The sequence below is a fragment of the Myotis yumanensis genome, unplaced genomic scaffold (assembly GCF_028538775.1).
Source record: "Myotis yumanensis isolate MYYU_CA2020_CCGP unplaced genomic scaffold, mMyoYum1.0.hap1 SCAF_4, whole genome shotgun sequence".
Taxonomy (NCBI): Eukaryota; Metazoa; Chordata; class Mammalia; order Chiroptera; family Vespertilionidae; genus Myotis; species Myotis yumanensis.
Window position 1 is genome coordinate 9,616,244 of NW_027223755.1, and position 17,722 is coordinate 9,633,965.

A 17,722-nucleotide genomic window follows, 5' to 3' on the forward strand; every position below is an offset into this window, starting at 1 on the left:
TTCAAGAAATAAAAATTTAAAAAAAAAATGTCGTTTCATTTAATCAGCTCTATGAGGCAGGCGTTATTGCTGATGTCTATTTTACAGATAAAGCATCTGGGGCGCATATAATTAAGAACTCGCCCACCATCACGCAGTTGGTACAGTTGACCGTGAACCACCCCGAGCTCATGTCCTTGACCTCTGAGCTGCCAAGTCAAAGCTCTGTAGATGGAAGACCATATCCATGGACTGGCTGCGGGCTGCACTGCGTTATACTCACCTTTCATCTCCATCACGCGACTACCACAGGCCCTGGTACTGTGTAAGCCAGTGGTTCCCAACCTTCCTAATGCTGTGACCCTTTAATACAGTTCCTCATGTTGTGGTGACCCCCAACCATAAAATTATTTTCGTTGCTACTTCATAACTGTAATTTTGCTACTGTTATGAATCGTAATGTAAATATCTGATATGCAGGATGTATTTTCATTGTTACACATTGAACATAATTAAAGCATAGTGATTAATCACAAAAACTATGTAATTATATATGTGTTTTCCGATGGTCTTAGGCGACCCCTGTGAAAGGGTCGCTCGACCCCCAAAGGGGTTGAGACCCACAGGTTGAGAACCGCTAGAAGCCTACACTTATCAGTTACTCTAACAAGTAAGGATTATTTTTATTCAATGGTGTTGACTCACTGTTCAAAACTTAAGCCAGTGCGCTGTACTGCTTGGTTGGAGAAATGATGATTGATCTGCAGACACTGGGGGCTGAGGGGAGCGAGGGCCCAGGGGGCGGGCTGGAGGCGGCGCCGGGGCGGGGCTCGGTGGGGCCTGGCGCAGGGCGGGCCCTTTGCTGGGGGACCGGCTTCCCCGGGCGGGGAGGGCGATCGGGGTGGGACCGGCTCCGCTCCGGGCGGGGGGCAGGGAGAGGCGGGACCCCGGCAGCAGCAGGCGACGCTCCCGAGCCCCTGCGCCCGTTCGAATCCCCGTGGTTCCCGCGAACATTCCCTTCCCACAGCGCAGTCCCCGCGGAGGAGGCCTGGACCCCGCGCTCGGCGCGCCCGCGGTGCGAGCTGGGCTCCTGGGACGCGGGGCTGCGGGTGGCGGAGCCGGAAGCCGCGCTCGGGGCTGAGGGAATCCCCGGGGGCGCTGAGGAGGGAAAGGGGGCGGGAACCGAGCTGCCTTCCGGGCCGAGGGCTGGGCCGAGGGTGGGGAAGAGAGGCCCGGGCCGGATGGAAGCTGGTCGGCAGCTCCGGGCCCTGGAAGGACACGGGCCGCCACCCTCCTGCACCTGCGGCCGCGGGGGCGCTGGGCCCTGAAGGGCACAACCGAGGGTGACGGCTGCGCCGCCTGCACCAGCCCCTGGGCCGGGGGACCCCGTCCACGGGGAGCGGAGCCCAGCGCCTGCATCCGGCCCCGGACAGGGAGACCCCGTCCACGGGGAGCGGAGCCCAGCGCCTGCACCAGCCCCTGGGCCGGGGGACCCCGTCCACGGGGAGCGGAGCCCAGCGCCTGCACCAGCCCCTGGGCCGGGGGACCCCGTCCATGGGGAGCGGAGCCCAGCGCCTGCACCCGGCCCCTGGGCCGGGGAACCCCGTCCACGGGGAGCGGAGCCCAGCGCCTGCACCAGGCCCCAGGCAGGGGGACCCCGTCCACGGGGAGCGGAGCCCAGCGCCTGCACCAGGCCCCAGGCAGGGGGACCCCGTCCACGGGGAGCGGAGCCCAGCGCCTGCACCCGGCCCCTGGGCAGGACCATGGCCACGGCAGGGCTGAGCTGAGTGGTGGAGGAGGCAGCGCGGCCCCTGGAAGGGACTGCGGGGAGCGGGCGGGACGGCCCGGAAGGCGGTTCTCCAGGGAGGACACTCCCAGGGGCTCCTTAGGGAGAGCAGCTGGAAGGAGAGGAAGCTCAAGTGAAAATGCAATGAGCTCAGAAGCCTTGTTGTAAGGCAAAGCCCTGTAAACCTTTTTTATTTAAAACTAGAAGCCTGACTTGGACGAAATTTATGCAAGAGTAGGCCTTCCTTCCCCCAGCTGCCAGCACCAGCTTCCCTCTCGCACCTGGACTGACCGGCGGGCACTTGGGACCTAGGCTTCCCTCGCAGCCCTGGCTTTGTCCGGAAGGACATCTGGTCTAATTAGCATATTATGCTTTTATTATTATAGATTATTATAGATGTTTGGAGCCAAAAAGGAAAACAAAGTTATGAGGGAGGATTTTGCATTAACTATTTTAAATTATTGTATAGTTCTATTAAATAATGACAGTATATCAAATAGTGATGCTTTTTACATTTTACCCCGTGAGGAATTTTACTGTGTTTATCTTGGGCTGCTATTACGATAATTGTCCTGCCTGAAGGATCAAGTTTTACCCATTTAAGGGATTTTATATAGAGTTTTGCTCACATATATGATACACAGGATAATAATTCAGTAAAAATGGAAAATAGCTAAAATTCAGGTCTAAAAACCACTAATAGTTGTTCATGTAATATAATCTTAAAAAGAGGAGGATGTGGAACTTTTTAATGACCAAATTGACAAGAAATGTCTGTTTTGGTGTACCTCATCTTAAACAACCATATGCCCCCCAAATTACACTGAGTAATTACTTTAGGGGTTTTATCGACCTTTTACTCTGGACTAGTTGCCACTGCCACTTTCCCGAGTCATGCTCCTCCCTCAGTCTAGAAGGCCTGAATTTCAGATTTCTACTTTCTTCCTCTTTGCCAGAGAAAAGTCTAAACACACTGTCACATACTTTTCCATGGTGTTGATCTTTTTTCTTTTTTTTTTTTTTTTAACAATATATGTTAACATTTATTTTATCATATTTACAGTAAATTGGGGATGATAATAATAATATCTAATGAGGTTACAGTGAAGATGAAATTACTCTATATATGTAAAGCTATGAAAAATGTTCAATAAGTGTTAGGTAATATGATTACCATTGTCATCAAATTATTATTACAACTACACAGATATATTATTTTAAAACAAAACCCAACTAGTAGTAGGGCAAGCACACAATGAAGCTTAGTTGAATTCGCAGAGACAGAGGAGTGACATAAAGGGCTGGAATAGTGTTGAGCTTCAGATGACAATGGGATTAGGACTAGGAGAACCATCGAAATTCTCTTTTCATCTTTCTTTTTAATCTCTTCCCATATGCATCAGTTTTCCCATCTTGGCATGATGGCTTTCTCTGCTTTCCATCTTTAGGGCGGAACCGGGTTGCAACAATCCTCATGTTTACACGTTGTCATTCCAGCCACATGCCATAACTGACTAGCTGACTCTCAAGATCATTTCCAAATAGGATAGAAAATGGGAACAGTCCAACTTGGTTCAGAAATCTCCTCCTGAGCTTGTTGGGATCAAGGAGTTTATACAATTTAAAAAATGGCTTCCATCTCACTCTTGTGATGCTTGGAACAGTTTCTAGAGGAAAGAGGATTTTTTTTTTTTTTTTCGCTTAAAGTATTACAAAGGGTATTACATAAGTGTCCTTTTTTCCCCCCCACCCTTGACAAACCCCTACCCTCCCTTACCCCCCAGTGTCTTATGTCCATTAGTTATGCTTATATGCATGCATACAAGTCCTTCGGTTGATCTCTTACTCCCCTCCCCCCTGCCCCCCAACTCTCTCTGGCCTTCCCACTGCAGTTTGACAATCAGTTTGAGGCAGCTCTGCCTCTGTATCTATTATTGTTCAAAAGTTTGTAATGGTCTTTATTATCCATGAATGAGTGAGATCATGTGGTATTTTTCCTTCATTGACTGGCTTGTTTCACTTAGCATAATGCTCTCCAGTTCCATCCATGATGTTGCAAATGGTAGGAGTTCCTTCTTTTTAACAGCAGCATAGTATTCCATCGTGTAGATGTACCACAGTTTTCTAATCCATTCATCTACTGATGGGCACTTAGGCTGTTTCCAGATCTTAGCTATGGTGAATTGTGCTGCTATGAACATCTGGGTGCATATATCCTTTCTGATTGGTGTTTCTGGTTTCTTGGGATATATTCCTAGAAGTGGGATCACAGGGTCAAATGGGAGTTCCATTTCCAATTTTTTGAGGAACCTCCATACTGCCTTCCATAGTGGCTGCACCAGTCTGCATTCCCACCAGCAGTGCACAAGTGTTCCTTTTTCTCCACATCCTCTCCAGCACTTGTCGTTTGTTGATTTGTTGATGATGGCCATTCTGACAGGTGTGAGATGGTACCTCATTGTTGTTTTGATTTGCATCTCTCGGATGATTAGTGACTTTGAGCATGTTTTCATATGTCTCTTGGCTTTCTGAATGTCCTCTTTTGAAAGGTGTCTATTTAGATCCTTTGCCCATTTTTTGATTGGATTGTTTATCTTCTTTTTGTTAAGTTGTATGAGTTCCCTATAAATTTTGGAGATTAAGCCCTTATCAGATATGACGTTGGCAAATATGTTTTCCCACGAGGTGGGTTTTCTTGTTGTTTTGTTGATGGTTTCTTTTGCTGTGCAGAAGCTTTTTATTTTGATGTAGTCCCATTTGTTCATTTTCTCTTTAGTTTCAACTGCCCTAGGAGCTGTATCAGTGAAGAAATTGTTTTGGCATATGTCTGAGATTTTGTTGCCTTTGTATTCTTCTAGAATTTTTATGGTTTCCTGTCGTACATTTAAGTCCTTTATCCATTTTGAGTTTATTCTTGTGTATGGTGTAAGTTGGTGGTCTAGTTTCATTTTCTTGCATATGTCTGTCCAATTTTCCCAACACCATTTATTGAAGAGACTATCTTGGCTCCATTGTATGTTCATGCCTCCTTTGTCAAAAATTAATTGAGCATATTGGTTCGGGCTAATTTCTGGACTCTCTATTCTATTCCACTGATCTATATGTCTGTTCTTGTGCCAGTACCAGGCAGTTTTGAGAACAGTGGCTTTGTAATACAGCTTGATATCTGGCATTGAGATCCCACCTACTTTGTTCTTTCTCAGGATCGTTGCAGCTATTCGGGGTCTTTTTTTATTCCAGATGAATTTTTGGAGAGTTCGTTCTAGATCTTTGAAGAAGGCCATTGGTATTTTAATGGGAAGTGCGTTGAATGTATAGATTGCTTTGGGTAGTATGGACATTTTAATGATGTTGATTCTACCAATCCAAGAACATGGTATGTTCTTCCATCTGTTTATGTCTTCCTCTATCTCTTTTTTCAACGTCCTGTAGTTTTCTGAGTAGAGGTCTTTAACCTCTTTAGTTAAGTTTATTCCTAGGTATCTTAATTTTTTTGGTGCGATGGTAAATGGGATTGTTTTTCTGATCTCCCTTTCTGAAAGTTCACTATTGGTGTATAGAAATGCCTCGGATTTCTTGGGGTTAATTTTGTATCCTGCTACATTGCCAAATTCATGTATTAAGTCTAGTAGCTTTTTGATGGAGTCTCTAGGGTTTTGTATGTATAATATCATGTCATCTGCAAATAAGGACAGTTTTACTTCCTCTTTTCCAATTTGGATGCCTTTTATTTCTTCTTCTTGCCTAATTGCAATGGCTAATACTTCCAGTACTATGTTGAACAGGAGTGGTGAGAGTGGGCATCCCTGTCTTGTTCCTGTTCTTAGGGGAAATGGTGTTAGTTTTTGTCCATTGAGTATGATGTTGGCTGTGGGCCTGTCATATATGGCTTTTATTATGTTGAGGTATGATCCTTCTATTCCCACCTTTCTGAGAGTTTTTATCAAAAATGGGTGTTGGATTTTGTCGAATGCTTTTTCTGCATCAATTGATATGACCATGTGGTTTTTTTCTTTCAATTTGTTTATGTGATGTATCACATTTATTGATTTACGGATGTTGTACCATCCTTGCATCTCTGGGATAAATCCTACTTGGTCATGGTGTATGATCCTTCTAATGTACTGCTGGATCCGATTTGCTAAGATTTTGTTGAGAATTTTGGCATCTATGTTCATGAGGGATATTGGCCTGTAATTCTCTTTCATTGTGATGTCTTTACCTGGTTTTGGTATTAGGGTGATGCTGGCTTCATAGAATGAGCTTGGAAGCGTTCCTTCCTCTTGAATTTTTTGTAGTAGTCTGAGGAGGGTAGGTTTTAGTTCTTCCTTGAATGTTTGGTAGAACTCCCCTGTGAAGCCGTCTGGCCCTGGGCTTTTGTTTGCTGGAAGCTTTCTGATGACTGCTTCAATTTCTTCCATAGTTATTGGCCTATTGAGGTTTTTAGATTCTTCCTGATTGAGTTTTGGAATGTTGTATTTTTCTAGGAATTTGTCCATTTCCTCCAGGTTGTCTAGTTTGTTGGAGTAGAGTTGCCCGTAGTATTGTTTAACAATCATTTGTATTTCTGTGGGGTCTGTTGTTATTTCGCCTCTATCATTTCTGATTTGGTTTATTTGGGACCTCTCTCTTTGCTTCTTGGTGAGCCTGGCTAGGGGTTTGTCAATCTTGTTTATCCTTTCAAAGAACCAGCTCTTGGTTTCATTGATTTTCTGTATTGTTTTTTTGGTCTCTATTTCATTGATTTCTGCTCTAATCTTTATTATCTCCTTCCTTCTGCTCACTCTGGGGTTTTCTTGTTGCTCTCTTTCTAATTCTTTGAGTTGTAGAGTTAGATGATTGACTACCATTTTTTCTTGTTTTTTGAGATAGGCCTGTAGAGCTATAAACTTTCCTCTCAGGACTGCTTTCATTGTGTCCCAGAGGTTTTGGATTGTTGTGTTTTCATTGTCATTAGTGTCCAGGATGTTTTTAATTTCTTCTTTGATGTCATCGGTAACCCAATCAATATTTAATAACATGCTATTCAGCTTCCAAGTGTTTGAGTATTTTGGGTTGTTTTTATTGTAGTTTATTTCTAACATTATGCCATCGTGGCCATGGTGTTGATCTTGATTTTTCTAGACACTCGGACCCCCACATCTAAGTGCTGGCTGGTTTGCAGAAGTCCCTTCCTCCATCCTTCCTGCATTTCCAGGATTGGTTCCACGGGACTAAACAAACTCTTAATCTTCACTGGACAGCCAGCTGGCTACACCAAAGGTGATCCTTACACAAAACAACAAGAGGATGGTAACACTGAATGACTGCTTTGAGCATATTAATTTCCAGATGTCTTTTGTTTACCAAACACAATGTGAAAAACAAGGGTATTCATCTGCTCTGTAGTGCTGTAACAAAATGCTGCATGCTGGGTGGCTTAAACTACAGAAATTTATTTTCTCACAGTTCTGAAGAGTGGAAGTCCAACATCACGGTGCCAGCAGGGTTGGTATCCCGTGAGGGCTCTCTCCTCGAGGTGCAGACAGCCACCTTCTCACCATGTGCTCACATGACCTCTCCTCTGTGTGAGCACGTAGAGAGAGAGAGGGAGAGATCTTCCTCTTTTTTTTCCTTTTTATTGAATTTCTTGGGGTGATACTGGTTAACAAAATTACATGGATTTCAGGTGCACAATTCTACAACACACCATCTGTACACTGTATTGTATATTCACCACCCCAAGTCAAGTCTCCATCCATCACCATTTATCCCCATTATACCTTCCTCCACCTCCCCTCATCCCCCCTCTCCCTGGCAATCACCACATGTTGTCCATATCCATGAGTTTTTCCTCCCTTTTTTTCCTCAATCCCTCCACCCTACCCCTCACCCAGCCCCCTTTTCCCCACAGCTGTCAGCCTGCTCTCTATCTATGAGTTTTTCTCTATTTTGGCTTGTTAGTTCCTTTTGTGCATTAGATTCCACATATGAGTGAAATCATATGGCACTTGTCTTTCTCTGGCTTATTTCACATAGCATAATGCTGTCACAAACTGTAAGATTTCCTTCTTTTTTATGGCCGAGTAGTATTCCATTTGTGTAAATCACTTTTTTTTTAATTGTCTGAAGTTTTACATAAGTCTCCTTTTTCCCCAATTGACCCCCCGTCCCCAGCCATTTCCAACCCAGGCAAGCCCCCACCGCCCCAGTGTCTCTGTCCATTGGTTATGCTAATATGCATGCATACAAGTCCTTTGGTTGCTCTCTAACCACCCCCCCCCCCCCACCTCCCCTGCATTTGTCTCTGGATCTATTCTTGTTCATCAAATTATGTTGATCATTATATCCCACATATTCGTGAGATCATGTGATATTTATCTTTCTCTGACTGGCTTATTTCACTAAGCATAATGCTCTCCAGTTCCATACATGCTGTAGCAAATGGTAAAAGTTCCTTCTTTTTGTATAGTGGCATAGTATTCCATTGTGTAGATGTATCAAAGTTTTTTTTTTGTTTTTTTATTATTTTTTTTATTCTTTTAAAAAAAATATTATAATAAGTATTACAAAGGATATTACATATGTGTCCTTTCCCCCCCCCAACCCCGCCCTTGACAATCCCCTGCCCTCCCTTACCCCCCCAGTGTCTTATGTTCATTAGTTATGCTTATATGCATGCATACAAGTCCTTCGGTTGATCTCTTACTCCCCTCCCTTCTGCCCCCCAACCCTCTCTGGCCTTCCCACTGCAGTTTGACAATCAGTTTGAGGCAGCTCTGCCTCTGTATCTATTATTGTTCAAAAGTTTGTAATGGTCTTTATTATCCATGAATGAGTGAGATCATGTGGTATTTTTCCTTCATTGACTGGCTTATTTCACTTAGCATAATGCTCTCCAGTTCCATCCATGCTGTTGCAAATGGTAAGAGTTCCTTCTTTTTTACAGCAGCGTAGTATTTCATCGTGTAGATGTACCACAGTTTTCTAATCCATTCATTTACTGATGGGCACTTAGGCTGTTTCCAGATCTTAGCTATGGTGAATTGTGCTGTTATGAATGTATCAAAGTTTTTAATCCACTCATCTGCTGATGGGCACTTAGGCTGTTTCCAGACCTTAGCTATGGTGAATTGTGCTGCTTTGAACATAGGGGTGTATATATCCTTTCTGATTGGTGTTTCTGTTTTCTTGGGATATATTCCTAGAAGTGGGATCACTGGGTCAAATGGGAGTTCCATTTTTAACTTTTTGAGGAAACTCCATACTGTCTTCCACAGTGGCCGCACAAGATCTTCCTTTTTTAAAATGTTTTCTTAATTTTTCTTCTTTAATGGATGGTAGAGACAGGGCTGCAAAGTTAGTCCTTTCTTTGCGTGTACAGGAATGCCTCGCCTTCCTCTTCTCATATGGCCACAGTCCTATTGGATAAGGGCCCCACCCTTAGGACCTCATTTAACCTTAATTATTTCCTAAAGACCCTATCTCCAAAGACAGTCACTTTGGGATATAATAGTACTTCAACACATGAATTTGGGAGAGGTTCACAAAACAGTCCATAGCAATAACCACAGTACCAGGAAACACAGCAACAATATTTGTGGCATGAGAGGTATTTTAAATACCTTAAATTGAGAATACCTATGTTTAAAGATTTAATAATATATCAGATTTTTAAGTCCAGCCATACTGATGGCAAGGAGATGAGTGTTGAACAGTGGCATAATTAATTTTTATATGGTAGGGACAAATAATTTTTATATGTGTATATATCAGTACACTAATGTTAGATTTCTTTAGAGAAAACTCAGTGAGGGTGGAGCTGAAGAAGTGGAGAAGCCGTAACGCACTGGCTATTGTTAATGGGCATAACAAAAATTCTGAGTGGAATGGAGCTCAAGTAGGTCCTCTGAGTAGAGGACAGAAACGTTAGTATTTATTACTACTGTTGTAGTGCTTTAGATTTTATTTGTTATTTGTTTGTTTTAACAGTATTTACTCTGCACTAGTTTGAACATGAATCAAAGCAGCGATGGATGTGTGAAAAAGATTAGCAGCGTGAATCTTGACAAACTTATAAATGACTTCTCACAGATAGAAAAGGTATGTAAAGATATCAAACAGTTGAAGTGAATAGGGAAAAAGTGGAACAGATTTTGCCAGTGGAAGGAGTTGGAAAGAAAGAAAAATGTACAACCCAAAATGAGCAGGATAAAGACAATGGGAATGTACTTTGCTAAGTAAGCCCTTAAAAATCCGTATTTAAAATATATATGGTTTTGGCTCATTTGCACTAATGCATCAAAATGTTTCTGGGTCAAGGCAATAAATAATTGATACAGTTTTGCTAAAGTTAAAGGGAAAATACCTACTTAAATGCCCAAGATGGCCATAAACTCAGGAATGATTTAGTAAGAATTGAAGTAGACTCAGTCCTCAGTGTCTAACCATTATGACTAAAAGGTTTTTTAGTCTTTCCTATTCTACCTCTTCCCTTTCCTTCTCTTTTGCCTACAAGCAGACCCACTTGAAGTCCACCCTCCACAACTCTGGACAAGTTTCATGATATGGTATTTTTTAAGAGTCTTATCTCTTACAGACACATAAAGGTGGTAATATTTATAGATGAAATAAAATAATGTCATGGAGTTGCTTTGAAATAAATTCAGAAGTGAAGACAACAGGGAAGTGGCTAAAGAAGATACGAGACTGGTCATGAATTGATAATTTCTGAAGGTGTTTGATGAGTTTATGGCAGCTGTTATACTATTCACAAAGATATCAGAGAGATATATTCAAGAATGTTTATTTATTGTCTGCAAGGGCAAAAAAGTGGAAACAACACAAATTTTCCTCAATAGTGAACTACTTAAATAAATTGCAGAATATGCATACATGAAACTCAGTGCAGCTATTAAGAGAATGAGGTAGACCTATATGTGCTTATATGACATCATCTCAAGAGAATAGTACTAAGTGCAACATAGTACAGAGCAGAGTATAATATGATCCTTCTCTCGGGTATCTAATCTAATAAAAGAGAAACATGCAAATTGACTGTACCTTTGCTATGCCCCAAGCCACGCCCACCAGTCAATCAGAGCGACTATATGCAATTTAACCCAACCAAGATGGCGGCTGGCAGCCTTGGAGCTGGAGCAAGCAGGAGGCTTGGTTGCGCTGGCGATGGAGGAAGCCAAGCTTCCTGCCTGCCCTGGCCGGCTATGGCCTCTGCTAAAGGCAACAAAGTTTCAATTATAGAAGACAAATAAATCCCAGATACCTGCTTCCAGCCAGCCTTCACTGAGAACTTGGGTGGCTGGGGGCCGTGACCAGCCTGCAAACAGCCATCAGCCCCTCACCCAGGCTGGCCAGGCACCCCAGCGGGGACCCCCACCCTGAAGGGGCTGTGGCCAACCTGAAAACAGCCCTCAGCCCCTCACTCAGGCTGGCCAGGCACTCCAGCAGGGACCCCCACCCTGAAGGGGGTGTGGCCAGTCTGAAAACAGGCCTCAGCCCCTCACCCAGGCTGTCCAGGCACCCCAGCGGGACCCCCACCCTTATCTGGGACACTCTTCAGGGCAAACCAGCCAGCCCCCACCCATGCACCAGGCATATAATAAAAGGGTAATATGCAAATTGACCCTAACAGCAGAACGACTGGGAATGACTGGTCACTATGACGCACACTGACCACCAGGGAGCAGACGCTCAATGCAGAAGCTGCCCCCTGGTGGTCAGTGCACTCCCACAGGGGGAACTCTGCTCAGCCACAAGCCAGGCTGAAGGCTGCCAGCACAGCAGTGATGGTGGGAGCCTCTCCCGCCTCCTCAGCAGCACTAAGGATGTCCAACTGCAGCTTAGGCCTAATCCCCACTGGCAAGTGGACATCCCCCAAGGGCTCCTGGGCTGCCAGAGGGATGTCTGACTGCCAGCTTAGGCCCGTTCCCCCGGGGAGCAGGCCTAAGCCAGCAGGTGGTCATCCCCTGAGGAATCCCAGACTGCAAGAGGGCACATGCCGGGCTGAGGGACACCCCCGAGTGCACAAATTTTTGTGCACCAGTTCTCTAGTATAATCATAAAATATTTGGGAAACACACATAAAGAATTGTTAACCATGGGATTGAAGGTTGAATGGTTAGAAAGAAGGGAGTTCAAGTTATGTCAGATATTAAGTAGTCTGTATTTTCATTAGTCTTTATATGCTTAGGTAAGAAAATCAAATTAACAGCATTGATTTGGTTATGATATATATTGTTTTCTCTACAGAAAATGGTAGAAACTTCTGGAAGGAACAACGTACTGAATATGCAGTTGGAAAAAGCTAACTGCTTATTAAAAGGAATGCAAACAAATGAGGCCTCACTTAAAGAAGGTTAGTTCTTGGCTGCCTGGAAAAATACTAATATCATGAGAGTGCTTTTGGGTACAACAGTGATTAATATTGCACCATGCATTTGTAAAATATTTAAAATTCACACAGCACTTTCTAGACTGTCATTTTATCCTTAATATAGCCCTAAAGGACAGGTAGGACTGATTTTATTACTCCACGTCAGTAATGAAGAAAAATAAGATAAAAGAAGTTAAATAATTTATCTGAGTCCACTCAGCTAAGAAATGGCAAATCTAAGAATCAGTCCAGGCTTTCAAAGTCATGGGGGGGAAATACAGTTGAATTTCTGCTTCACAATAACTCCAAAATAAATACAGTGGGGCCTTGACTTACGAGTTTAATTCGTTGAGACTGAGCTCGTTAAGGAGCTCGTTAACTCAAATTACTCTATCAACTCAATGCAAAAAATTGGCCGAGAGACAGCTGGGATCTCAAAAAACTCGTTAGTCAGGACACTTGTAAATCAAGGCCCCACTGTATCAGGTGGGTAAAAATTTTAGTGTTAAAACGGGCAGTCCCAGTCTGACGCTCTCCCCTGTGTTCTGAGACACCCACGCCTCGTGTTGCTCAGCTCCCCATAGCCGCCCTCAGCTGCACCCACCCTCACTGTGCCTGACAGGAGCCTGGGCTCCCTGCGCTAGGGCTGGGCCCTGAGGAGGTGGCGTTTCTCTGCGGGGCTTGCTTTCAGGGAGGGACACTGGTTAGTTTGGGGGCAGGATGCAGAGATAGTCATTTTTCACTATTTTTGCATTTCATGTGTATTTTATATTTGAAAATATAATTAAACACTTTTTAAACATCCAGTTCTCATTTTAATTCTAATGGCCTTTTGGCTAGATAATACACAGCAGAAGTAAACGAACTAGTAAGATTGACAACTCATAAAGTCAAGTGTGTGCTAATTCACTTAGAGAAGAACAAACTCTATATACAGTTTAATTTGTTCAACAATAAAGAATGAGATCTTGATATTTTATTTTCCACATTTGACACCAGATAAAAAATTTCTTTGCCATTTCAAGATGATAAATAATATTAGTATTGAGAACCAAGTTCTATAAAAATTATTGTCATGCGTAATTGTATTTAACATTTCCAACTGCTTTATGAAATAGGTGTTAATATGCAAATTACTAGTTAATGGTAGAGCCTAAATTTGAGCTCAACAATTGATTAAATTATATAGGATAAGAAGTAGTTTAGTATTCTGAACTATAGTTTTTAAGAGTTGAATATGACAATAGTATTGTTCAAACTATATTATGAAGTCTATTTGAAATTATAATTGGGTAAATGTTTGCAAAGAGAATTGAAAGCTATTATTCTAAAATAATGAATGGTGTCCTAAGGAACAATTCCTTATTGAACCAGTTTCCTTTGTTTAAAAAAAAAAAAATGTGTTGGGAGAGCCGCCTTGTGTTCAAATTGTGAAATGCACATTTTAAAAACACGCAGTATACTTCCAGTTTCAGGACTCGGCTTTCAATTTGCTGGGTACTGAGGTCCCATATTGCATGAATTACTGGGCTCATGCTTCTAAAAGACACAAAGACAAGTGATAGCGGAGCCTATGCCCCCTTAATTTTTTAATTGTAGCAGCTAACATGGTAACATACGCGAAGCAGGTATTGTCACATGTAATTTGACCATCGTCCTTACTGGGAAATAGCAAGAGAGGGGAAAAATGGAGGATGGTGGGGACTTTGTCTGAGTAGATGGTGGGAATGATACCCATCAAAGGCTTAGCTGTTGCTGGTGGTACCCAAGAATTACACTGAAAGCTTCATGCACACATCAGGGCACTAATGCTTGCAAGGCTTTGTCTCCCACGGTGGAGAAGTCACTGGCACCAAAGTGCTGATGCCCTGTCACTCACCATGTTGGGTGTTTACTTCTTTAGTTGCTACTCCCTTGCCCTGGAACTCAGGCATAAAAATACTAAAAGGACAGGTTTGGAGACAGGGAGGAAGTAAAGCAGTATCTCCTCCCAAATGCCACCTCACCAGCTCTGGCTCTCTGTCTTTGAACAAAACTTGATGTACCTCGGCTCTCTGTCCCCGGGATATTCTTTCATGGGAAACTCGCATGGATGCGCTCCTCAAAGTCCCCAGGAAGTCCACGTGTGCCTCACTTCTAGGGCAGGTCTTGCTGAGGTACATGAGCGGCTCCATGTCCTACTGCATTTATTGTGCCTTAGAGACCTCTTTACTAAATCCTGAATTACATTTGACTTTAAGGGTGGTTGTTATATAATTTACTTTGAGATGCCTGATAGCTTTGTTAAGATCTGCTCATTGTCACAAACAGTATTTTATTTTATGTATTTCAACTTTGAGAGAATGATTCCAAAATGAAAGCAAATAATCTTCAAATACATTTATCTCTTATGTTTTAGAATGTGCTACTCTTCATAATATGGTAAAAGGGCTACAACAGACCATTGAATATCAACATAATTTGAAAGGTAAGTTAGACAAAAAATAAATCTTAAAAAATATGATGTATTTAAGCCCCTTTAAAGATGAGAATTTTTAAATTGTTGACAATAAGTTCCCTTTAATTTGGCCTTGTTAAATTTATCAGCAAAAGGAAGGGCACCTTACTACTGAGTAGCAATTATTAAGAAATGAATGCCATGCAGAACAGAACAGTTCAGTCCTATTCTGACAGGAGCATCAGGGTTTTATAAACTATCATAATCATTCTCTTTATTACTTTCAAATGTTTCAAAGTATATTTGTTCCCAGTAGTACTCTTGCTTTCAGTACCCATGTTCAGTTTTGAAGGGTAGATGTTCAATAGTAGTTGCACAGTGAATATTCTACTCAAAAACTGCAGTGATCACCCTAGCTGGTTTGGCTCAGTGGATAGAGCAACAGCCTGCGGACTGAAGGGTCCCAGGTTTGATTCCGGTCAAGGGCACATCCGCAGGTTGTGGGCTCGATCCCCAGTGGGATGCTAGCAGGAGGCAACCAATCAATGATTCTCTCTCATCATTGATGTTTCTATCTCTCTCTGCCTCTCCCTTCTTCTCTGAAATCAATAAAAAATATGTTTAAAATTTTTTTTTAAAAACTGCAGTGATCATTTCCTGCTCAATTCCTCATCCAAGATACTAAAGAAAACCAACTCACTATGAGTATATAATGAATCCAAAAACAATGCACACTTAAGGCTTTCCTCCTGGTCTGATACCAAAGGAGAATAACCAATTATAGAAAAGTATATTGCAAATTTATTAGAATCCAAGAGATTAAAGTGGATTTTGGTCAGAGGAAGATTACTTGTCAAATATCAGAATCAGGTGGACCCTACAGTGACACAAAATGCTATTTGAATTTATAACTACTCTAGCCAGAGCAGCAACAACCTTACACCTTAAGGGAGTAGCCATATGTGTTTGAAAACCTAGTGTTGAGTCTGGTAGGATGATGGGAAAAAGCATTGCTAACAATAACCACATGTCGACTGCACTACAGATGAAAGCCAACATAGAGCCAGCCGAAATATCTATAATAATAAAAGCATAATATGCTAATTAGACTGGATGTCCTTCCGGACGATCTCCAGACAAAGCTGGGGCTGCAAGGGAAGCCAGGGTCCCGGGTGTCAGAGGGAAGCCCAGGTCCCAGGTGCCAGAGGGAAGCTGGGCAGCCGGGGGAAAGAAGGCCTACTCTTGAACGAATTTCATGCATTGGGCCTCTAGTAATATAATATAAAGCATTAAGGAGGTCCTGTTTCTACAGCAGATGGCTTTAGTTCACAACTAAGCATGTGGTGCTATTCAGCCTACATACAGATATGCCAAAGCCAGATAATGTGCAAGGGCTACAGCATTTAGATGGGTTGACCAATTTTCCTGGCAGAGGGAAGACTTAACATTATTAAAATGTCCATTTTCCTGAAGTTAATAAACACATTTAACGCAATCTTAATTAAAATACTAAATTTTGGCCCTGACTGGTTTCGCTCAGTGGATAGAGCGTCGGCCTGCGGACTGAAGGGTCACAGGTTTGATTCCAGTCAAGGGCATGGGTTTCGGGCACATCCCCCGTAGGAGATGTGCAGGAGGCAGCTGATCGATGTTTCTCTCTCATCGATGTTTCTAACTCTCTATCCCTCTCCCTTCCACTCTGTAAAAATCAATAAAATATATATATTTTTAAATACTAAATTTTGGGTGGGAGAGAAGATTGTATACAATACTCTTAAAATTCATTTGACAAAAAAACAAACAAACACACAAGAATAAACAAGAAAACTAAGAGGAAGGAGAATTTCCATTACCAGATAATAATATGCTCTGAATTTGTTAGAATGAAATTGATATGGCATTTGACATAGAAATTGAAAAATATATTCATGGAAAGAATAGAGAACCAGATTCTAGAAAAGGCCCCAATATTTGTTACTATAATATTTCAATGTATTGGAAAAAAGAATGGCATTTCAACATACAGTACTGACACAACCAGCTTTCCATCTGGAGGAAAAGAAAGTTGGACTCTCCCACATCAAAAATAAATTCCAGATGAACAAAAGACTTTAGTGTAAAAGAGAATACAAACTTAAAGGGAAGTCTAGGCTACATGTACAACCTAACGCCATGTGCTACTCTTCATAATATGGTAAAACCACTCTGGGAACCTCAGATGCTATATAAGGGAAAAAGAGAACTAACAGACTTTTAAAAACAGAATGAATAGACTTTTTTAAAAATATATTTTTATTGATTTCAGAAAGAGAGGGAGAGATAGAAACATCAATGATGAAAGAGAGTCATTGATCGGCTGCCCCCTGCACACCCCACACTGGGGATCGAGCCTGCAACCGGGCATGTGCCCTGACCGGAAATCAAACTGTGACCCCCTGGTTCATAGGTCAATGCTCAACCACTCAGCCATGCCAGCCAGGCAGGACTAATAGACTTTCTTATGCAACAAGAGCACCAACAATAGCAACAAGAAAGGACTTGGCATGTCATTTTGTCACACAGAAGTCAAAAAATAAATTATTTATTTCAAAACATGATTTCAAATACTAACGTAATTTAATATCTACAATATACAAAGAGCTCTACAAATCGACTAGCAAAGATAAATGAAAAAAAGTATAATGGGCAAAAGATATGACTGAAACTATAAGAATGTGTATGTATATATGCATAGGTATGATCCAGAGACCAAGAGCATGGAGAAAAACACAGAAGGATACACAATTATACCAGGGGTGTGGAGGTGGAGAGAGAAAAAAAGAGGGAGAGGAAGAAGGTAGAAAGAAAACAAGAGAGGCAAGACTGTGCTAAGAGTATCGCAACATGTATGCTATGATCCTACTTATGTAAAATTATAAAAATGCATGCATAGAAAAACTACAGACTTGAAAGCATGTCTATTTTTAAGAAATAAGTTCTTTGCAAAGTAATATGTATAGTACACTTTTATATTGGTAAAAACAAATGAAACCAGTAGAAATGTGTGATGTGTTTACATATAGTTGTATAAGCTGGGGGAAAGTAGGGAAGGAATACACAGGCTGTAAGCATTGATACCTTCAGTGAGGTGAGTGGGAGGGGAGAGATG

General features: G+C 42.2%; 1 protein-coding gene across 9 annotated transcripts in view; it reads left to right on the forward strand.

Annotated features, from left to right (window-relative positions):
- The first annotated feature begins 911 nt into the window (after window positions 1-911).
- The window catches only part of CCDC152 (coiled-coil domain containing 152), a 30,361-nt gene continuing 13,550 nt past the window's right edge, over window positions 912-17,722 (forward strand). The window contains exons 1-5 of one of the 9 annotated variants that reach the window (XM_070411860.1): window positions 912-1,054; window positions 6,890-7,027; window positions 9,737-9,847; window positions 12,014-12,119; window positions 14,536-14,604. In XM_070411860.1, the coding sequence (XP_070267961.1) occupies window positions 9,761-9,847; window positions 12,014-12,119; window positions 14,536-14,604 (262 nt within the window). In that variant the 5' untranslated portion in view covers window positions 912-1,054; window positions 6,890-7,027; window positions 9,737-9,760. Of the gene's footprint in view, window positions 1,055-1,211; window positions 1,323-6,889; window positions 7,028-8,579; window positions 8,670-9,736; window positions 9,848-10,262; window positions 10,315-12,013; window positions 12,120-14,535; window positions 14,605-17,722 lie in introns of those variants that run through there. The other 8 variants (XM_070411862.1, XM_070411861.1, XM_070411864.1 and 5 more) reach the window with 8 other exon arrangements.